Consider the following 20619-nt stretch of genomic DNA (forward strand, 5'->3'; position numbering starts at 1 on the left):
TACGGGAACACGATTGTGCAGATCAACAAAAAAAAGCTATGTGGTTTTGGTGTTTTTTTTTTACCACCAGTATATGAAATGTAAAAAGGTCAGAATGAAGAACAGAGGACTAATGAGTCAAGGAATAAATGTAAAGGCTTTTATAGGAATTTATAGGATTCAAAAGTTTAAAATGACCTACATTAGGTTTTTTAGTTAAAGGGCCACATAATGTTCTATTGTTTTAATATTTCATGTGTTAGGCTTTAAATGGTTAACTTAATCTAAATTCTAAGTCAATTTAATTCTTAAATAAATGTGTTGTAGCACTTCCAGTAAATAATTCAAATGGAATATATTTGAAAAATATAATTGAGAAAATGTACAGCTGTCACAACTGATTAAATTTAGAAAATGAATTATGAGTACTCCTAGTTGTCCTAAAGTATCTGGGCCAGAATTAGAGTTATAAAAAGGGAATGCACATATCCTGTTTGGCAGTGTGAGGTTTAGGTTATAGGACTTTCTCAGCAGAAACACCGGTGGTGAAGTACATATGATCATTTCTGTTCCTCCAGAAACTGAGAAGTACTGTGGAACAGATGGACAACACTTATGACTACCCATGGGATTATGGTTGGTGTAGTGTTGGAGTACCACTAAGACATTTAATGAACTTCACTTCAGTTTCCCACTAGACACCCCCAACAGTGGCCTACCTCTGTAACAAGATCATAACTATAAGTCAGTCTAGATGTCTAGGGTCGCAGTCACACAGCTCCAGGGACCTGGAGGTTGTGGGTTCGATTCCCGCTCCGGGTGACTGTCTGTGAGGAGTTGGTGTGTTCTCCCCGTGTCCGCGTGGGTTTCCTCCGGGTGCTCCGGTTTCCTCCCACAGTCCAAAAACACACGTTGGTAGTTGGATTGGCGACTCAAAAAAGTGTCCGTAGGTGTGAATGTGTGTGTGTGTCTGTGTTGCCCTGTGAAGGACTGGTGCCCCCTCCAGGGTCAATCCCCGCCTTGCGCCCAATGATTCCAGGTAGGCTCTGGACCCACCGCGACCCTGAATTGGATAAGCGCTTACAGATAATGAATGAATTATCTTCTTAATTATTTATTTATTAATGTATTTATGATTTGACTTCAGTTCAAAGAATGGTCCACTGGTTGTTATTATTCATTCATTCATTATCTGTAACCCTTATCCAGTTCAGGGTCGCGGTAGGTCCAGAGCCTACATGGAAACATTGGACGCAATGCAAGAACACACCCTGGAGGGGGCGCCAGTCCTTCACAGGGCGACACATGCACACACACTTTCACTCACACCTATGGACACTTTTTTGAGACGCCAATCCACCTACCAACATGTCTTTTTGGAGCACCCAGAGGAACAGTCACCAGGAGCAGGACTCGAGCCTAAAACCTCCAGGTCCCGGGAGCTGTGTGACTGCTACACTACCTGCTCCGCCACGGTGCCACCCTGGTTGTTATTAGTTAGTTACAAATATAAAGAGTTTAAAACTGAGGAAGATTCATAATTTTCATTTAGGGGTCATTCCCTGCATTCCTTGTAAATTTTGTGTTATCTTATTTTCACTGAGAGGTACAACCCAGCTACACAGAAAATGTATTTCAAAATCTACTCTACATAATATTGTGAAAAGCTTCAGGAGATCCAGAATAAATCCACTCTGAGGCCAGAAATCATTGTTTAATGTGTGTGACCTTCAAACCCTCAGATGGCACTGCACAAGAAACTGCAGTGCTTCTGTGATAAATATTGTCATACGTTATCAAACATCCTTTGCAGAAACTCTTTCAAGTTCTCTGGGCCGAAAGTCATCTAAAATCTGTGGAAACATTACTGTGTTCAGATGAGTCATATTTCAGCTTGTTTTAGGAAATAATAAAACAGATTTGCTGATTATCATGGTATTTGGTGAACCAGTGTCCTCTGCATGTGTGACCCGTCTATGTAAGAAGAAACCATCATATATTGAATATTTTAAAAGACTTTAGAAGCTCTACTTTGTCTGATCCCCTCATCACAACACAACATACCCTAACATGCCACCACATCAGTAGCAGTGCAGCGCTGAGAATACAGAAACACCCAAACAATACATGCTCTCTGGTCGTTCTGAAAAAGGGCTGACGCATTATGTGAAGCAACAGATGGACTAGTGCTTGTAATTGTAGAGCTACAAAGTGCACCTAAGTGGTAAGTGGAACGGATGAAATGGATAATGAGTATAGAAACAAGAAGGGCATTTTACTGACTCTAGAAGCATTTATTTTCTAATGGGATCTAAAAGTTACATTACAGTAAGCTAGGAGTCTCTAACGATAACCAGTGGCTCAGTTCTCATTTGGAAGCAAAACCATGAGGTTTGCAAACCCACAAATGAAGCTGTAGCTTATTTGTAAGTTTGAAGTTGCTGGGAATGTTAGACCATATACTCCTGAGAGCATATATCCATTATTATGCTCAGCCATAGAGCGAATTTGTCTAGGAAAGTGACCACTGAGTGTACATGGTGCATTATCTGCTCTCTGTTGGGTGTATTTGTATATAATCTGTGCAAACAGCAGCAAGTCAGTAGGAACATTTAAGGTGTGTTACCAGGAACTGATGACGTAGGTGTGAGGTCAATTGAGACTCCTTTTATAGGACAGTCCGTTACTGCCAGAAAAAATGACCACAAAAGTGCCACAGTAGATATGTATTAAGTTACAAGCACCATTTTACTCTCATTTTTTTTATTTAAGGCCCATTAGCTACATGAGCTACTGCTATGCAAGGTTTAAAATGAGCCAAAAGATTATGACCAGCTACAGAACATGTTGGCTTAGTTGCTAGCAAATGTCACATTGACATAGTCTATATTCCTATCGTAATCATTATATAGCTGTACATTAGCTATTTTAGCTACTAGCATTTTAAGTTATACAGTGGAGAAATGTGAATAAACAGATGTTTGGGTGGCAGCATATCTGGATTACAATTTTAAGGTCAGTGGTCACACTTCTATTGTGGCTATGATTCTACAAAAGCTAATTAGCATCTTCAGTTGCTGGCATTTTAGCATATTAGCAAGTCCTTGTTAAGTTCAACTTTGATTAATGTGCTTATTTCCTTTTTTATTCAGGGGAATTTCGATATAAAATATGAGAATCATAAATATCCTTATATATCCTTATAAATATCCTTGTTAAAAAATCCTTATAATGACTGTAATTTAATGAAAGCATATTAGCATCTAAAGTTGTTAGCACATCTGTTAAAATGTAAACAGGCAACGTTGCAGTTTAAAATGATGCAGTGGCTGGCTCACAGGTTGATACTTGTTTGGTAGACCATTGTGCCTCTCTTCACAATCTCTTGCTGTTAAGGGGCAAAAAGCTTCATTCGGCTGTTTCATTTATATGACCTGTCTGCTACTAAAGACAACGTTTGAGGACATTTTATTGTTGGTTGCAGCCTTGGCCTTGGGCTTCAGCTTTCCATAATCAGAAATAGGCTACTTTAATCCTTTGTAAATTATAGCTAATTACCATAATCGCCATTCAATATATTTAAGGAAATAATATATTTTTTACAACAATAGAATGACACATTTTTTATATGTTTCCACTGTAAGTATAAACTAATTGGTGTTGACCTATAACCTAAATAACAAGCATTATTTCTTCTTAAGTTTATGCATGATCAAGTGCAACTGAGATATTGCACAGAGACTTTTTATGTTGCCAAGGTTTTTCCAGGGCAACATAAGCCAAACCTGCATCATTTAGGAGCTTTTTTATTTTTAAGAGAGCATGGGTAATTGTACTATGTTTCACCAGAAGCTCTGTGTAGTATTCAATGACCTTCTAATTGCATAAGCTGAAAGTTAAAAAGGTGCTCACACATCAGGCAACGTGTTCTCAAACAAAAGGGAAATCTTTCTGTATCAAAAGCGTCAACAGTGATAAAAAAAAAGTGACAAGAAACAGGTACTTACAAACTGAGGAGTGACCTTGGAGACGCGGGTCACATTCAGTGCGTGTTCTTTAGTGAAGGGCATGAGGCAGTTGTATATAAACCTGCATCCAATGATTGGCCCACTCTTGTGTAGTCTGCGCTCCTTGGGGTGTGAGGATTAGTTTCACCATTAGGACACTGCAACGGTTTCAAGATTTCAGAGGAAAACTGCCTCGGGGTTTGGACATCCATCGACTTGGCCAGTGAAGCAGGATCTACAACTGGCATCATGAGTAAATCAGTAAGTAGTTACATTAAGCTGCTTTAATATAATTTAAAGACATCCATTTTCCACTTTCCATTAAGAGATGTTTATGGTCCATCACAGGACTCCTACGAGATGTTTGTCGAGATGGACAAAATGGATGGGGAGCTGGATGTGAAGATCAAGAAAAAGAAAAAGATAAAAAAGAAGGAGAAACTGGAGAGCATGAAGAGGGAGATGGATATTGTGAGTTGGTGCAACATTAAGCGGCAGCCATTTCAGGACCTACACGCTAATTCAGTGTTGAATGCAACAAAAGATTTTACTTCCTGTATTCTGGTAATTAATTGTTCGTTTACTTGTACAGGATGACCATGAGATAACAATAGAGGAGCTAGAAATGAGATACTCTACAAGCATTACCAAAGTAAGACCTACTTCTGTATATTTTTACACATTTAAAGGAGTAGCCCAACAATAATGGTTCTTCAGGGCTTCTTAGGTAAAGCAAACCTTTATGAACAAGAAAGTTTGGAGTGTCTGAATGATTCTTTGTCTGTTAGTCTGTGTAATGAGTTATAGAATTTTTTTTCAGTACTACATACAACCTTTTTGCATTGGTTTGTATAGTGTAGGCAGCAGGTAGGTGTTGCAGTCACACAGCTCCAGGGACCTGGAGGTAGTGGGTTCGATTCCCGCTCCGGGTGACTGTCTGTGAGGAGTTTGGTGTGTTTTCCCTGTGTCTGTGTGGGTTTCCTCCGGGTGACTGTCTGTGAGGAGTGTGGTGTGTTCTCCCTGTGTCTGTGTGGGTTTCCTCTGGGTGACTGTCTGTGAGGAGTGTGGTGTGTTCTCCCTGTGTCTGTGTGGGTTTCCTCCGGGTGCTCCAGTTTCCTCCCATAGTCCAAAAACACACGTTGGTAGGTGGATTGGCGACTCAAAAGTGTCCGTAGGTGTGAATGTGTGAGTGAATGTGTGAATGTGTGAGTGTGTGTTGCCCTGTGAAGGACTGACGCCCCCTCCAGGGTGTATTCCCGCCTTGCTCCCAATGATTCCAAGTAGGCTCTGGACCCACCACGACCCTGAACTGGATAAGAGCTTACAGATAATGAATGAATGAATGAATGAATGAATGAATGAATGAGTGAATGTATAGTGTAGTGGGTAACAGTACTGCCCTTCACATGGTAAACTCAGGTCAAGTTCCTACCTTGAGTAGGACCACCATACTATTATCAAGAGTCATTTGGCAAGACTCCTAACATAAACTTCATTTCAGTTGAGTATAATTTGCATTTTAGAATAATAATAATTTTCAATGACCATGTGAAATATCCTGAAAGAATAAAATGACATGTGCACCATTCCATTATGCCCTGGCTGTAGCTGCAAAGTATGTGTCTTTATCTTATCAAAGATTAAACATAACTGACCTTTGTAAATGCTAGAGGACATTTAATATTTTATGTTTGTTTTAATTACACTTTGTTAAACTTGAATAAACAAAAATGATTCTCTGTAATCACTGCTTTAGGGTTTAATGCCTATATTTTACTCCTTTTCCACCTGTTATAGGGTCTGAGTTCAACCATGGCTCAGCAGGTTCTAGAGCGTGATGGACCTAACGAGTTGAAGCCACCCAAAGGAACACCAGAGTATGTTAAGTTCGCCCGGCAGCTCGCCGGGGGGCTGCAGTGTCTCATGTGGGTCGCCGCTGTCATCTGTTTCATTGCTTTTGGCATTTTGATTTCAAAGGGAGAGATGTCCAGTTACGATGATGTGAGTACAGGGGACAACAATTCAACCCGGATGGGATGGGTGTTCTTTCATGACCTCAAACTGATTCATTTAAATGGTTTAATATAACATGAAAACTAATTTTACAATAAATATGATTTTATTTGTTAAATGTGAGTGAGTGAGTTAGTTACAGGACCAAATGTTTAAGGTGCTTTGGATCTAACACATAAACAATATTAAATAAAGTATTTACACATATATATAAACGAATTATCATCAGGAAACAGCTTTAGCTGGTGTTCAAAATATTTTGGATTCTTACCATCTTATCTTTGAACAGTAACAATTTCCTGCTTGTTGTTTACTTTGTCTGTGTCTTTCTCCAGCTTTATCTGGCCATTACCCTCATTGCTGTGGTGGTAGTGACCGGCTGTTTCGGCTACTACCAAGAATTCAAAAGTACTAACATCATTGCCAGTTTTAAAAATCTAGTTCCACAGGTAAGACTCACAAATAAGCAATAATTAATTTGTGTCATATTGTTTTCTGCTGGTGTTTTATTGCTCTTCAGACAAACTGCTGATTTATTAAACCAAGCCACTAAAATAAAAACGCTACCAGTTAATGATAATGTTTAATTTCTTTATAAAGGCATTTACTTTATACATTTCTTGCATGTTTAAGCTCCATATTCCTATTTTTAATTGAGTAAAAGGTTAGCTAAAATAGCCATACATTCACTAAGAAGTAGAATTCAAGCTGGAAAAGGTAATCTTTTTATCCCAAAAACAGGAAAATAATACTTGGGAAGGTGATTGTTTGGGAGATTGCTTTGCAGTCCCTAAATGAAACAGTATATGCTCTATAGAGTTTGTCCCCCACATGGAAACAGCCATTATTAAAACAGGCTTTTATTTATTTTTGTGTTATTATTTTTTTTATTATTATTAAAACAAGGGCGGCACGGTGGTGCAGCAGGTAGTGTCGCAGTCACACAGCTCCAGGGACCTGGAGGTTGTGGGTTCGATTTCTGCTCCGGGTGACTGTCTGTGAGGAGTGTGGTGTGTTCTTCCTGTGTCTGCGTGGGTTTCCTCCAGGTGCTCAGGTTTCCTCCCACAGTCCAAAAACACACGTTGGTAGGTAGATTGGCGACTCAAAAGTGTCCGTGAATGTGTGAATGAATGTGTGTGTGTTGCCCTGTGAAGGACTGGCGCCCCCTCCAGGGTGTATTCCCGCCTTGCGGCCAATGATTCCAGGTAGGCTCTGGACCCACCGCGACCCTGAAATGGATAAGGGGTTACAGATAATGAATGGGTGGATGGATTATTAAAACAGGTTAAGTGTAGAACAGGGGGTTGTCCAAAGTCCGGCCCCCGGGCCAAATAAGGCCAGCTGTAAGATATTAATTGACCCGCGGCATCACTTTTAAGAATAAATCATTAGTGGCCTGCTGGCCCTTGGCAGTTTTTTCTTTCACCAGCAGTGCGCTAATGTGTAGGTTATTGCACCACTGTGTTAATGAACTAAGCTAAACTTATACGCCATTAATTTCTCTGGGCCTACAAAGTAATTTACAGAACAACATTTGGTGATGGCTGTAGTACAACAAAAAAGAAAAACAAAATGCAAAAGAGAGGGAAGTATTTGCAGTAAAAAGTTGGATTTTACATTCTTTTGATATCCTGCAGCAGTAATGCTCTAAAATGAAATTTAGTAGTTAATAAATATTAATTTTTTATATACATTTGTGTTTTTCATATTTTGAATAAACTGTTATAAATAAAATATGAATACTATTTTTGGAAAGAGAGACTGGCCCTTAAGAATTTTGACATGATCCAGTTCGGCCCCCTTTGAAAAAACTTCGACTCTAACATATCCAGGCCACTAGGTGTCAGTACAGTGGCAGTTTCATAAACTCAAAGCAGAATCTTTAGAGAAAATTAGATATTGCTCCATTAAGAACAGTTTTGTGTTTTAACTTAACATATTGCAGTGTAGAATTTTACACAAAGGAGTTTGATTTATTCTGACTTCAGCAAGCCATGGTTATCAGGGACGGTCAGAAGAACCAGATAAACGCAAACCTGCTGGTGGTGGGAGATTTGGTGGAGATTAAAGGAGGAGACAGAGTTCCTGCAGACGTCCGTATAATCACCTCACAAAGCTGTAAGGTACGTAACACTCAGAAATAATCCCAGAACCTGGCTTCCAATTTGTTTCCATTAAGATATTGTCTCAGAAAATAAATATAATTAAATTAAAACGATTTCAAATAATATTTTAAAATATATTCATATTTTTGTTCAACTTCATGAGAGTTCATCTATAACTCCTCGGTTTGTTGCAGGAAGTTCAAAATATGATCCAAACCATATACATCATCATTGGCTTTATTTTCTGGGTCAAAAATATGTAACATTTATTTGGAAAATATTTTATTATCACTTAAAACTTAAGTGTTTTACATACCTTGAAAATACCAATGAACAAACCAATAGAAATTATCCAAGATCCCATAATTAAAATATTTTCATATTTGCTTTCATTGAAATTAAGAAGGGCTTTTTTGTAATGTAGCCATTTTGGAGATACCATTTTTTTTGTTTTACCAATTGTGTCATTTCCTATCGCCAATCTTCTCAAAATGATGTAATCGATGTAGTATTTGGTTTTTTTTTCTCTCATTGGAATAGCATGTTGTGGGACTCAAACTCTGCTAGGGAACAAATTTGGTCTTATTTGCTGTTCCTAGGTGGACAATTCGTCCCTAACTGGCGAATCAGAGCCTCAGACCAGGAGCCCGGAGTACACCCATGAGAGTCCCCTGGAGACCCGCAACATTGCCTTCTTCTCCACCACATGCTTAGAGGGTAAGCTAGCACACACATAACATACACACACATACAGAAAGTGTTTTTAGATTGATTAAATATTTCACCGATTTAGCACACTTCAATAGGCCCACAGCCGTTGATCTGACCGTTATCATCCCCAATATTTTGTTAAGGTGTAGCCACGGGAATAATCATCAACACCGGTGACCGCACCATCATTGGCAGGATTGCTAGCCTGGCCTCAGGGGTGGGCAATGAGAAGACCCCCATCGCCATCGAAATTGAGCACTTTGTGGACATCATCGCTGGCCTGGCTATTTTCTTCGGCTTCACGTTCTTTGTGGTGGCCATGTTCATTGGCTACGCCTTCCTTGAGGCCATGATCTTCTTCATGGCCATCGTAGTGGCGTATGTGCCTGAGGGACTTCTGGCTACAGTCACTGTGAGTACAAAGGAAAAGCATGCTTTATCTACACCTTATCTGATGGTGGTCTACAAGGTTTTTTGATATTATCAAAACATAATTAGATGTAATTTGGAAGCAGTGTATATACAATGTCTTTTCACACCCCCTGACTTTTAGTTTAGGTTTTTTGTTTCTTATTTACTCACTAAAAGCATTATAATCTGTATAATACCACCCTGGGCAGGTGTGTCTGTCTCTGACAGCCAAGCGTCTGGCCAGGAAGAACTGTGTGGTGAAGAATCTGGAGGCTGTAGAGACGCTGGGTTCCACCTCCGTCATCTGCTCGGACAAAACTGGAACCCTGACGCAGAATCGTATGACTGTGGCTCACCTGTGGTTCGACAACATGATCCATGCTGCGGATACCACAGAAGACCAGTCAGGTGCAAAACTCCAAAACACTTATCCACTCCTACGTCTGTTTGTTATACCTCGATAGTGAGATACCTGGAAAAGAATGGACCAAATTTCCATCTACTTCAGTCCACACTTATATACCCCCACTATAGTGTCACTGCAGTGCTGAAAATGATATATCAGCCAAATCATACCTGCCCTCTGCTGGTCCTGACTATTGAAGTACAGGGTGGAAGGGGGCAAACAAAGTATGCAGAGCAACACACAGGCTACAGTCTGTAGCGGTAGAACTTCTAAGTCCTCAGTGGAACTGACAGAACGGGCAGTGTGAGTAGAAAGGCTGGTGGTCATAATGTTATGGCTGACTGTATATATTAATATAGGCCTGAAATACACCAATCAAATATACAGTAGTTCTGGTTATTATCATTTTTATTTAAATGACTACTTTCAACTCAGACCTTTGAATTTAATTCATTGACAATGTGTGTGTGTGTGTGTGTGTGGCCCACTCCAGGGTGTGTTCCTTCCTTGCGCCCAATGATTCCGGCCCCACCGTGACCCTGAACTGGATAAGGGTTACAGACAATGAATGAATGAATGTGTGTGTGTGTGTGTGCGTGTGAAATCAAAGATATGACTGGAAAAGACCCTCCCTCTTGTCTGCACGTGCTTTGATTCATACCGTTCTAATCACTTATTTACTGTTGAATCAACATTATTTCTAAACAGTTACATCCTTAAAAGACACTTAGTTTTGTGGCATCTCTCATGTGCCCCATTATGTTTCCTTCTGATTACTGCAGTAATCAGTCTCCAGCCATCTGTAGCAATTTGTTTCCTGTACCATCAGGTTGCATGTACACTCTTTCAGAACATGTCCATATTAAGTGTTTAAGTGCAAACACACTCACAAATCAATTCTCATTGCAGCAGATCTGCATTTCTTATTATTGTATGTTTGCTTTTGTCCAGGCCAGAGTTTTGACCAGTCTTCGGAGACGTGGAGGTCATTGGGACGGGTTGCAAGCCTCTGCAATCGAGCCGTTTTCAAACCTAATCAGGAAGCTGTTCCAATCCCCAAGGTGCATAAACATTAGCTGAATCAGATAACCCAACCCACTGCCTTTTCCTGTTATGTTCTTCCAGCGTCTCTATATTTCTCCACTGTTTCTTTCTGAAATCCAACAACCCACATGTCGGCAGGTGGATGATAAAACTTAACTGATGAGGAAGAAAAATAGACATCAAGTGTGAATGTAGAAGTGATTGGCTAAAGGTGTGTGTGTGTGTGTGTCTGTGTGTGTTTGTCTGGGTGAGTGTGTGAATGCGAGTGACCGAGTGTGAGTGGCTGTGTGAGTGGGCGGTGCCCTGTGAGGGACTGAAACACTGTCCAGGGTGTGTTCCTGCCTTGTGTCCATTAACTCCATGTAGGCTCTGGACTCAATGATCAACATTAAGTGTCTCCAGATGATTAATAAATGAATGTATATCCCATAATTTGAAAATACCACTGGCAATCTTCATGAAAAATGGACCAATACATATTTTGGATAATTAATGATTAAAGAATAATCCAAGAAATACAAAAAAGTGATGAAAAAGACGTGCAAAGGCTCTGACACTGACCTGTTGTTTTTGTCACAGAGAGGAGTGGTGGGAGACGCCTCTGAGACGGCGCTGTTGAAGTTCACAGAGCTGACCATCGGAAATATTATAGACTACAGAGCCCGTTTCAAAAAAATCTGTGAAGTTCCCTTCAACTCCACCAACAAATTTCAGGTAAAAAATCTTTTTAGGGTCCATTCAATTTACATCCAGGGACGTTATTTATTCCTTCATTCACATTCATAATTCATTAATGTGTTTTTTATGTTGTTGATTTTGCGATATTTTCTACAAGTGATTAGCTCTGATTAGAAGTGATCTTAAAAACAAAACAGTACAGTGCATGATAGAGGCTGGTTTTTAAATCTTCTGGTGTCCAAGATGATGTTTCTCTGCCTCCCTCTTGTGGTGGGCAGCTGTCAATCCACGAGTTGGAGGACCCCCTGGACCTGCGCTACCTGCTGGTGATGAAGGGAGCTCCTGAGAGGATATTGGAACGCTGTTCGACCATCCTGATAAAGGGCCAGGAGCTGCCACTGGACGAGCAGTGGAAGGAGGCCTTCCAGACAGCCTACATGGACTTGGGAGGCTTGGGAGAGAGAGTCCTGGGTAAGAGGTCTTTAAAGGTCACTGAATTGAAAGAGAAACTAAAGCAATGGCTTTGTGGGCTTTAGAGGCTAAACATAATCCAGGCTGTTGATATCTAAACAGAGATTTGTTGGCAGGTGGTGTTTTGAGTGTGATTTGTTGATATATCATCGTGTATTCATGACAATGTATTCACTAAAGTGCATTTGACTGCACCGAGTTACTAGGTGTCTCCATTTTTACCTTTAACGCTTATAATTTGATTCATTATCCATTAATACTTAAAATGTCTGAGCAGAATGACCACTAGAGGGCAACTGAAATAGTCTTCATAGGTAATAGGACATAGGTATTAATTGCATTATGTTTGCATTCCTATCAGGTTTCTGCCTCTTATGTCTCAATGAGAAGGAATACCCTCGAGGCTACAACTTTGACGCTGATGAAATGAACTTCACCACATCTGGCTTGTGCTTTGTTGGACTCATCTCTATGATTGACCCTCCTCGAGCTACAGTGCCAGATGCTGTTATGAAGTGTCGTACAGCTGGCATTCGTGTGAGTGCACCCAGTGATACCAGGGAGGTCCCGGACCTACCACGTCCCTGAGAATTGAATGAGCATCCCTTGGTATACAGTATAATCATTGTAACCCAGATTTGTGCTGTACTATTGTATCAATCTAGGTTGTCATGGTTACCGGTGACCACCCCATCACAGCCAAGGCCATTGCTGCAAATGTGGGTATTATATCAGAAGGCAGTGAGACCGTGGAAGACATTGCCACAAGACTCAGAATCCCTGTGGAGCAGGTTAATAAGAGGTAAACTTTCTCAGTGTGTTTCACAATGTTATTCATTTAATTTCATTCTAAATTACAGTGTGCAATTACAAAAACAGGGGGGCACTGGTAGTGTCACTGCAGTGCAATGCAGCTACAGGGTCTCAGGGTCCTCTCCTCAGATCCCTCAGATCAGTGAGAACTTTGGTGTGTTCTCAGGCTTTCTCCCAAAATCCAAAATCACATGTTGGTAGGTGGATTAGCTATGCAACGTTTACCAGAGGTGAGAGCTGAGGGAATAAAAATTTCAATTTGTTGTTACAGTAAACATCAAAAATGACTTGCAATTACTTCACCCAGGTGGCACGGTGGTGCAGCAGGTAGTGTCGCAGTCACACAGCTGCAGGGACCTGGAGGTTGTGGGTTCGATTCCCACTCTGGGTGACTGTCTGTGAGGAGTGTGGTATGTTCTCCCTGTGTCTGCGTGGGTTTCCTCTGGGTGACTGTCTGTGAGGAGTGTGGTGTGTTCTCTCTGTGTGGGTTTCCTCCGGGTGCTCCGGTTTCCTCCCACAGTCCAAAAACACACATTGGTAGGTGGATTGGTGACTCAAAAGTGTCCGTAGATGTGAGTGTGTGTTGCATGTGTGAGTGTGTGTTGCCCTGTGAAGGACTGGTACCCCCTCCAGAGTGTATTCCTGCCTTGCACCCAATGATTCCAGGTAGGCTCTGGACCCACCGTGACCCTGAAATGGATAAACGGTTGCAGATAATGAATGGATGGAATTACTTCACCCATGTCTATTTTTCTGTCTTTTAATTTATTGAGGTAGACTCTTTCTGCAGTTTAGTTTCACACTTCACATGGAATCAAAAACACTTTAGTGAAAATACTCTGACACTCTTGAAGATCTAGATTAGCTTTTGTGCGTATATTAAATGTAGTATTCTGACAGACTTTTTGCTCTGAAGCATAGGTCTGTCCTTTTCCTTTGGGGCCTTAGTTACACTCCAGGTGTTTTGTTTTTGGGTTTTTTTCTTGCATTTTCCTGACACCCATCTCCTTTTGCTTGCTCAGTATGGGTTTGACTTTCTGGAAAGCTGTATAGAAAAGTCTATACACCTGGGGAGCTTAGTGTCTATAAACTAATGGGCATCTGAGCTCCGTAAAGTGTGAAGGTTAAAGGCGGACATCCCTGAACTATGTAAATGATCCTGAATGAAGTCAAATAGCTTGGGAATCAATTTAAGAGCTTAATGAAGATGTGATTGTGTTTTCAACAGGGACGCACGTGCCTGCGTTATAAATGGTGGTCAGCTGAAAGAAATGAGTAGTGATGAGTTGGACGAAGCTCTGCGGAATCATCCAGAAATGGTGTTTGCCCGCACCTCCCCTCAGCAGAAACTCATCATTGTCGAGAGCTGCCAGCGTCTGGTAAGACAAGCCGTTATGTTTAATATCTTAAAATAACTAATCAATGCCTAATGGAAATGGTATAGAATAAAAGTCAGGAGTAAAGTAATAAATAAACACACTTGTGTCTAGATGTGACTGTGACTTAATGTCACTTCTGTTCCTTTAAAGGAAGACTAAGCAGACTTTTTACCTTAAAATTACAGCTTTAAAATCACTGTGGTGCCTCACTCCTCCTCAATGCATCTCTTGATTTCAGGACAGTGCTGTAAAAAGTAGTTACACTCTGCAACTGTAGGGGGAGTGTAAAATACCAAAGTGCAAAAATACCAAATCTTACCTAGCGTTTTTTTAATGTGGAAGAATGACATTTTGGACAAATATAGTCACAATTGTGATTCCAAGATAGCTGTTCGTGTTGTTTTAGCAGTAGGGAACTCACAGGGCCTTCAGGAAATGTCTAATTATATCTGGCAACTAACAAATGCTCTTATTTGATGTTAAAGTTTTCAGTCCGATTTTTTTGTGTCTCTGTGGTATCAGATTTTGATTCCCAAATTATAGGACAAATTTCAAGAAAATAAAATATCACTCTAGACCTTCTGGAGGCTCTACATACGTCTCTGTGTGAATAGGAACACATACATAACTAACCCCTTAAATTTAATTTAATTTACAGTACAACATTTATTCACTACATAATGGTGTTTCTACAATTTCCTCCAAGGGTTCCATTGTGGCTGTGACTGGGGATGGAGTGAATGATTCTCCTGCTCTGAAGAAGGCAGATATCGGTATTGCTATGGGCATCGCTGGCTCTGATGCTGCTAAAAACGCCGCAGACATGATCCTTTTGGACGATAACTTCGCCTCCATCGTAACAGGAGTAGAACAGGGTAGGCAACAGCATTAAACATTCAGTGAATCTACAGACTGTGTAGTTGAGCCTAGCTGACCTGCGTTGTATTCATTCACTCTGTATAGGTCGTCTCATCTTTGATAACCTAAAGAAGTCTATCGCCTACACTCTGACTAAGAACATCCCAGAGCTGACCCCTTACCTCATCTACATCACAGTCAGTGTCCCACTCCCTCTGGGCTGCATCACCATCCTCTTCATTGAGCTCGCCACAGACATTGTGAGTAGACCATGACTACAATGGGTCTATTAACACCACAGCTTTTTTTAGTGCAAACTCAGGCAGATATTTACATAGCATTTAACAGATGCTCATATTCGGAAGGAACAAACATGCTTTGTCATTTTCTCAGTGAATACATCCTAGTCAGAACAAATAGTCTTCAAACACCATTTAACTAAGGCACCAAGAGTTATGGCTGATAATAGAGAAATATAAAACAAACACAGCATAACTGCAAAACAGTTAGTAACTTTAGACCTGTAGCTGCAACGCAACTGAACTCACTAAAGGACTAAACTAAAGAAACATTTGGATGCCAAACATGGTTTGGCAAATGAAGTACGTCTCTTTAAAAACCTGTGTAAACACTTAAACCACTGCTAATAGTAAGAAATCTCTCTGTCTCACAGTTCCCCTCAGTGTCTTTGGCCTATGAGAAAGCTGAGAGTGACATCATGCATCTAAAGCCCAGGAACCCACGCAGAGACAGGCTGGTGAACGAAGCTCTAGCTGCCTACTCATATTTTCAGATAGGTATGATATGCTATGGATAGCTTAATTATAAAAAAAACAATTGCCTCCCCAGTGGTGCCATTTTGTCCCTGACATCAGAGGATTATGCGGTGGTTTCCCAGACAGGGACTAAGCCTAGTCCTGGACTGTACCCTTCTTTCAAGGACTAGTCCAGGACTAGTCTGGGAAACATTCCCTATGTATTTGACTCCCAGTGATGCCTTTAAGTATCTGAACCTAGAAGTCCAAGAGAACCTTCCCCATCCAGGACACTGTGCCATGTTTGGCAAAACAGACGTCTGTGATGCAAAATAAGAGATCTGAGCAGTTCATGTTCTCCAAATGTGTTGAACTGTGGAGTGACAATAAATTATGATGAATTTGTTTATCTAGTGTTTATCTAGTGTTCATGTGTCCATCCCTCACGTGTCTCTTCTTCTCCAGGTGCCATCCAGTCTTTTGCAGGATTCACAGATTACTTCACAGCGATGGCTCAGGAGGGCTGGTTCCCACTCCTGTGTGTGGGCCTTCGCTCTCAGTGGGAAGATGTTCAGCTGCAGGACCTACAGGACAGCTATGGACAGGAATGGGTCAGTTTTAGTAGCTTAGTTAATGAATGAAAGAATGCGTATCAAGGAAAACTACATTTTCCTTGCTACTAGATTTAGATGTATCATTTAAATAGTTAAAGATTCCATCCTATTTCCACTTGTGGAACCTCAGTAAAATTTATTTTCAGTTATGTTCAATCATTCATTCTGTAACCGCTTGTCACTGTCACGTTGTGGGTCCGGAGCCTACCCTAAATCATTGGCAGGAATACACCCCGGAATCACAAGGCAGGAACACACCCTGGAGGGGTAACACATGCACACATATTCACTCACACCTATGGACACTTTTTTTTTTTTTTGAGTCGCCAATCCACCTACCAACATGTGTTTTTGGACCGTGGGAAGAAACCAGAGCACCCGGAGGAAACCCACGCAGACACAGAGAGAACACATCACACTCCTCACAGATAGTCACCCGGAGAAAACCCACGCAGACACAGGGAGAACACACCACACTCCTCACAGACAGTCACCCGGAGGAAACCCACGCAGACACAGGGAGAACACACCACACTCCTCACAGACAGTCACCCGGAGGAAACCCACGCAGACACAGGGAGAACACACCACACTCCTCACAGACAGTCATCCGGAGCGGGGCTCAAACCCACTACCTTCAGGTCCCTGGAGGTGTGTGACTGCGACACTCCCTGCTGCGCTACCGCGCCGCCCCAGTTATGTTCAGATAAATAGAAATGGTCTTATACACATAGAAGTATGAGCAACAAATCATTTTCTCCAGTGAGTCTTCTTCACTTTGTAATGACACCAAGTGACATGGATGTAAGTTTTCTTTTCTTTAAAGTTGCTGCCTTCATTTGGGGGACCCCCTCTATGGAGCATAACCTGGTTCCTTCAAGGAGTACAAATGTGCAATATGATCCGTCATCTTATGTGTGTTGCACGTTATAGAATAAATTGACATAAATTTATATTTCAATGAATAAATAACTTGTTGATCCTTATAGAGGATGTTACCTTATATTCAAAATTACATTTGAGTTAAACCGTCGCCTTCAAACATTTGCCACAACTGTATCTGTATCAACACTAAACCACTGTATAATATACTATTACTGTTGAATCGTCTGTATCATTGTTTAATTTGTCATGTATATTCTTTCTTCTTTAACAGACCTTTAGTCAGCGTTTATATCAGGAGTACACCTGTTACACTGTGTTCTTCGTCAGTATCGAGGTTTGCCAGATTGCTGACGTCTTGATCAGAAAAACCCGCCGTCTGTCTGTCTTCCAGCAAGGCTTTTTCAGGTTAGAGTGCTCAGTTATTACAATCCCAGAATAACTGTTAACCTGGCACTCATACAATCAGAAATATTTCTACGAGGATCTGATTGCATTCAGCCATGAGAGCACTAAATCACCTACACCAGCTCATCCCAAAACTGAACTGGGCACCATCAGTCCAGAGGTCACAGGTGACACATTAGGCATTAGGTATATGTTAAGCTCATACATCTAGGTGTATACGTGTCTCCAAAAGATGCTCCAGCACATTCATATGTTTATACAGTTTCTGCTTTTAAAAGGTTTAAAACTGCAGCAGAGCCAGTGTGCCTGCAATTACACATCCCCACAGGAAAGGTGCCCAGATTCCCAGCTACATATTGCAGTTTAAATGACCTTTTATGGGGAGCATATTAGGTGAGGTTATTTTTTCCAGACTGTAACTATCCTGGCACTCAGCTGCTGTCTGGGCTATTTTTCTGTTTACAGCTATTTGACATAGACATGCCTTTATGTATTTAATGCATTTTAGTCTGTTTTCTTTCACTTTCTTTTTCAAACAAATACCTTGAAGGTCGGCAATCCTTATAACAGGATCTTACTTAAAGTATTCTATCACTGAGGATACTTTTAAACTGTAGCCTAAACATTCTGCATGTTCTAGCTACTCACCCACAGTAATTAGATTTCCTATAATGTACTTTACTGATGAATTGCAACAAGTTAATAACAATTTATGCTGCATATTCCAGTATTATTAAATTAGGGAAATAAAAAAAAAACACGATGGTTTAATAATAGTGTTAACTCACACAGTGCATCATTGTTGCACTAAAGCACAGTCCTGGTCTGGTCACTCTGACTGAGATATTGTTCTTAAATTCTTTTCTACGCAGAAACAAGGTGCTTGTGAGTGCCATTGTGTTCCAGCTTTGCCTCGGGAACTTGCTGTGTTATTGCCCGGGGATGCCAAATATCTTCAACTTCATGCCTATTAGGTAGTGTATACATTCTGAAAAAAAGCAGATTGAAATGGAGCTTCAGAAAATATACCCTTTACATTATTACTATACTTATTAAACAATCTACAATTCTACAAATTTGAAATCATATGTGAAATGTTAGTAAAAACAGAGGTCAGAGATTAGTAAAATACATTTACTTACAAAAAAACACTTTGCATTATATATTTACAATATATATGCAACTAGTTTTCAAAAACGTGGAGCAAAGAGCATGTTTACTATTATTTAACTTCATCAGTTACATAATCTGTGCTGCTATATGGGGCCTTTGTTGTTAAATATCACTTTTTGGGTTTGTAATCAAAGTAGACATTGACAAGCTTCATAACAATGACACTCTGGATTATATTTCTTCTAAATGACATACAGGGGTTGGACAATGAAAGTGAAACACCTGGTTTTAGACCACAATAATTTATTAGTTTGGTGTAGGGCCTCCTTTTGCGGCCGATACAGCATCAGTTCGTCTCGGGAATGACATACACAAGTCCTGCACAGTGGTCAGAGGGATTTTAAGCCATTCTTCTTGCAGGATAGTGGCCAGGTCTCTACGTGATGCTGGTGGAGGAAAACTCCTGACTCGCTCCTCCAAAACACACAAGTGGCTCAATAATATTTAGATCTGGTGACTGTGCAGGCCATGGGAGATGTTCAACTTCACTTTCATGTTCATCAAACCAATCTTTCACCAGTCTTGCTGTGTGTATTGGTGCATTGTCGTCCTGATACACGGCACCGCCTTCAGGACACAGTGTTTGAACCATTGGATGCACATGGTCTTACTGGTGCAATGTGCAGTTAATGAAGATTGGCCACCAGGCTGCTCCAATTTAGCCATGAAACCTCCCACACTAAAATGACAGGTGTTTCAGTTTCATTATCTAACCCCTGTAGATATTAATGTAAATTTAAAAGTACTGGACTGAGAAAGGGCAAGTTATAACTACAGCTGATTGCATACCTCTTCACAGGGTTCAGTGGTGGTTCGTGCCATTGCCATATGGAATCCTGATTTTTATTTATGATGAAATAAGAAAACTTGGAGTGAGAAGACATCCAGGCAGTAAGTATTGCGCATACCTTTACGAAACTAAGCTTCATAAATAGCCAATTTAGAGTTCGTTATGCTTGTGATGATGTAAAATGAACACTTTGTCATATGTTTACACATACAGCCTGCTAATAGTTTTGTGGTTGGTAAATTAATATTTATGCAGAAACAATCATATTGACATATTATTTTCCCATGCTCCAAATATAGTCAGTCCACCAAGACATGTTACTGAACTTTGCTTCTTTATTTTTTGTTTATATTTCATTGTTTTAAAATGTATTCAAATAAAGGAAGCGCTAAACTGAAACTGTCTTTGCTGATCCAATATTTGAGGAAACGGGAAGTTGCGTAATTTGTGTGAAACTATACTTTTAGACCTACCTAGACAACAATAATATAACAAAACAGTGCTTACGTTTCACCTCTTCTGTGTTTTCCTATAGGTTGGTGGGACAAGGAGTTGTATTACTGAGCAAGCATGGCCTTCTCAATGCTGGAGAAAGGGGTTATTTTGTGAATTTTATTTTATATATGGTATGACAAACATATCTTTCTGTAAAAATAATTGCTAGTGTATTCCTATTTTAAATCACATACTATTTTCCCTGTGTAAGAAAAGTCTTCATGCTAAAGGAAATTATAACTGCTTTACACCCAGTCGATTGCATTAGGAGCACATTAGAAATTACGCTATCAGTATAAATATTTGGCCAATTGAGGTGTGGTGTGAGATGATATCAGATATTTCCAGAGATTGTTTTTTGTTTGTTTGTTGTTTTTGTTTTGGGTTTTTTTTCTTTTGCACCTTTCGTACACTGCAGTCATTCAAAATGCTTTCAAAGTGTACATCAAAATTTTGTTTTTATTAATAAAATATAAAACTAAAACCATATATTGAGGTTTTTTTGTGTTACACAAAAAGAAAAGGCTTGTACTGTTATTGGGAATGCTTCTGAATATCAGAAGGGATTTGATGGCATTCAGCTACATGCGCCAAGGTGATAGATGTTAGTTCTGGATCACAAACAAA

General features: G+C 40.2%; 1 protein-coding gene across 2 annotated transcripts; it reads left to right on the forward strand.

Annotated features, from left to right (window-relative positions):
* The first annotated feature begins 2108 nt into the window (after positions 1 to 2108).
* Positions 2109 to 20454, forward strand: LOC136667910 (potassium-transporting ATPase alpha chain 1). Of its 2 annotated transcripts, none has more exons than XM_066645075.1 (24): positions 2109 to 2203; positions 4101 to 4247; positions 4335 to 4457; positions 4579 to 4638; positions 5784 to 5987; positions 6335 to 6448; positions 7988 to 8122; positions 8704 to 8821; positions 8959 to 9227; positions 9436 to 9634; positions 10584 to 10693; positions 11256 to 11390; positions 11633 to 11825; positions 12187 to 12362; positions 12491 to 12627; positions 13867 to 14017; positions 14724 to 14892; positions 14981 to 15135; positions 15549 to 15672; positions 16096 to 16241; positions 17401 to 17534; positions 18407 to 18508; positions 19507 to 19598; positions 20033 to 20454. In XM_066645075.1, the coding sequence occupies exons 2-24, from the start codon at positions 4236 to 4238 to the stop codon at positions 20059 to 20061; spliced, it is 3087 nt and encodes a 1028-aa protein (XP_066501172.1). In that variant the 5' UTR covers positions 2109 to 2203; positions 4101 to 4235; the 3' UTR covers positions 20062 to 20454. The 2 variants fall into 2 exon arrangements, with proteins under 2 accessions (XP_066501172.1, XP_066501179.1); XM_066645082.1 differs by lacking the exon at positions 2109 to 2203 and adding an exon at positions 2927 to 2994.
* Positions 20455 to 20619: the final 165 nt, after the last annotated feature.

This window comes from Hoplias malabaricus, chromosome 1 (genome assembly GCF_029633855.1).
Source record: "Hoplias malabaricus isolate fHopMal1 chromosome 1, fHopMal1.hap1, whole genome shotgun sequence".
Taxonomy (NCBI): domain Eukaryota; kingdom Metazoa; phylum Chordata; class Actinopteri; order Characiformes; family Erythrinidae; genus Hoplias; species Hoplias malabaricus.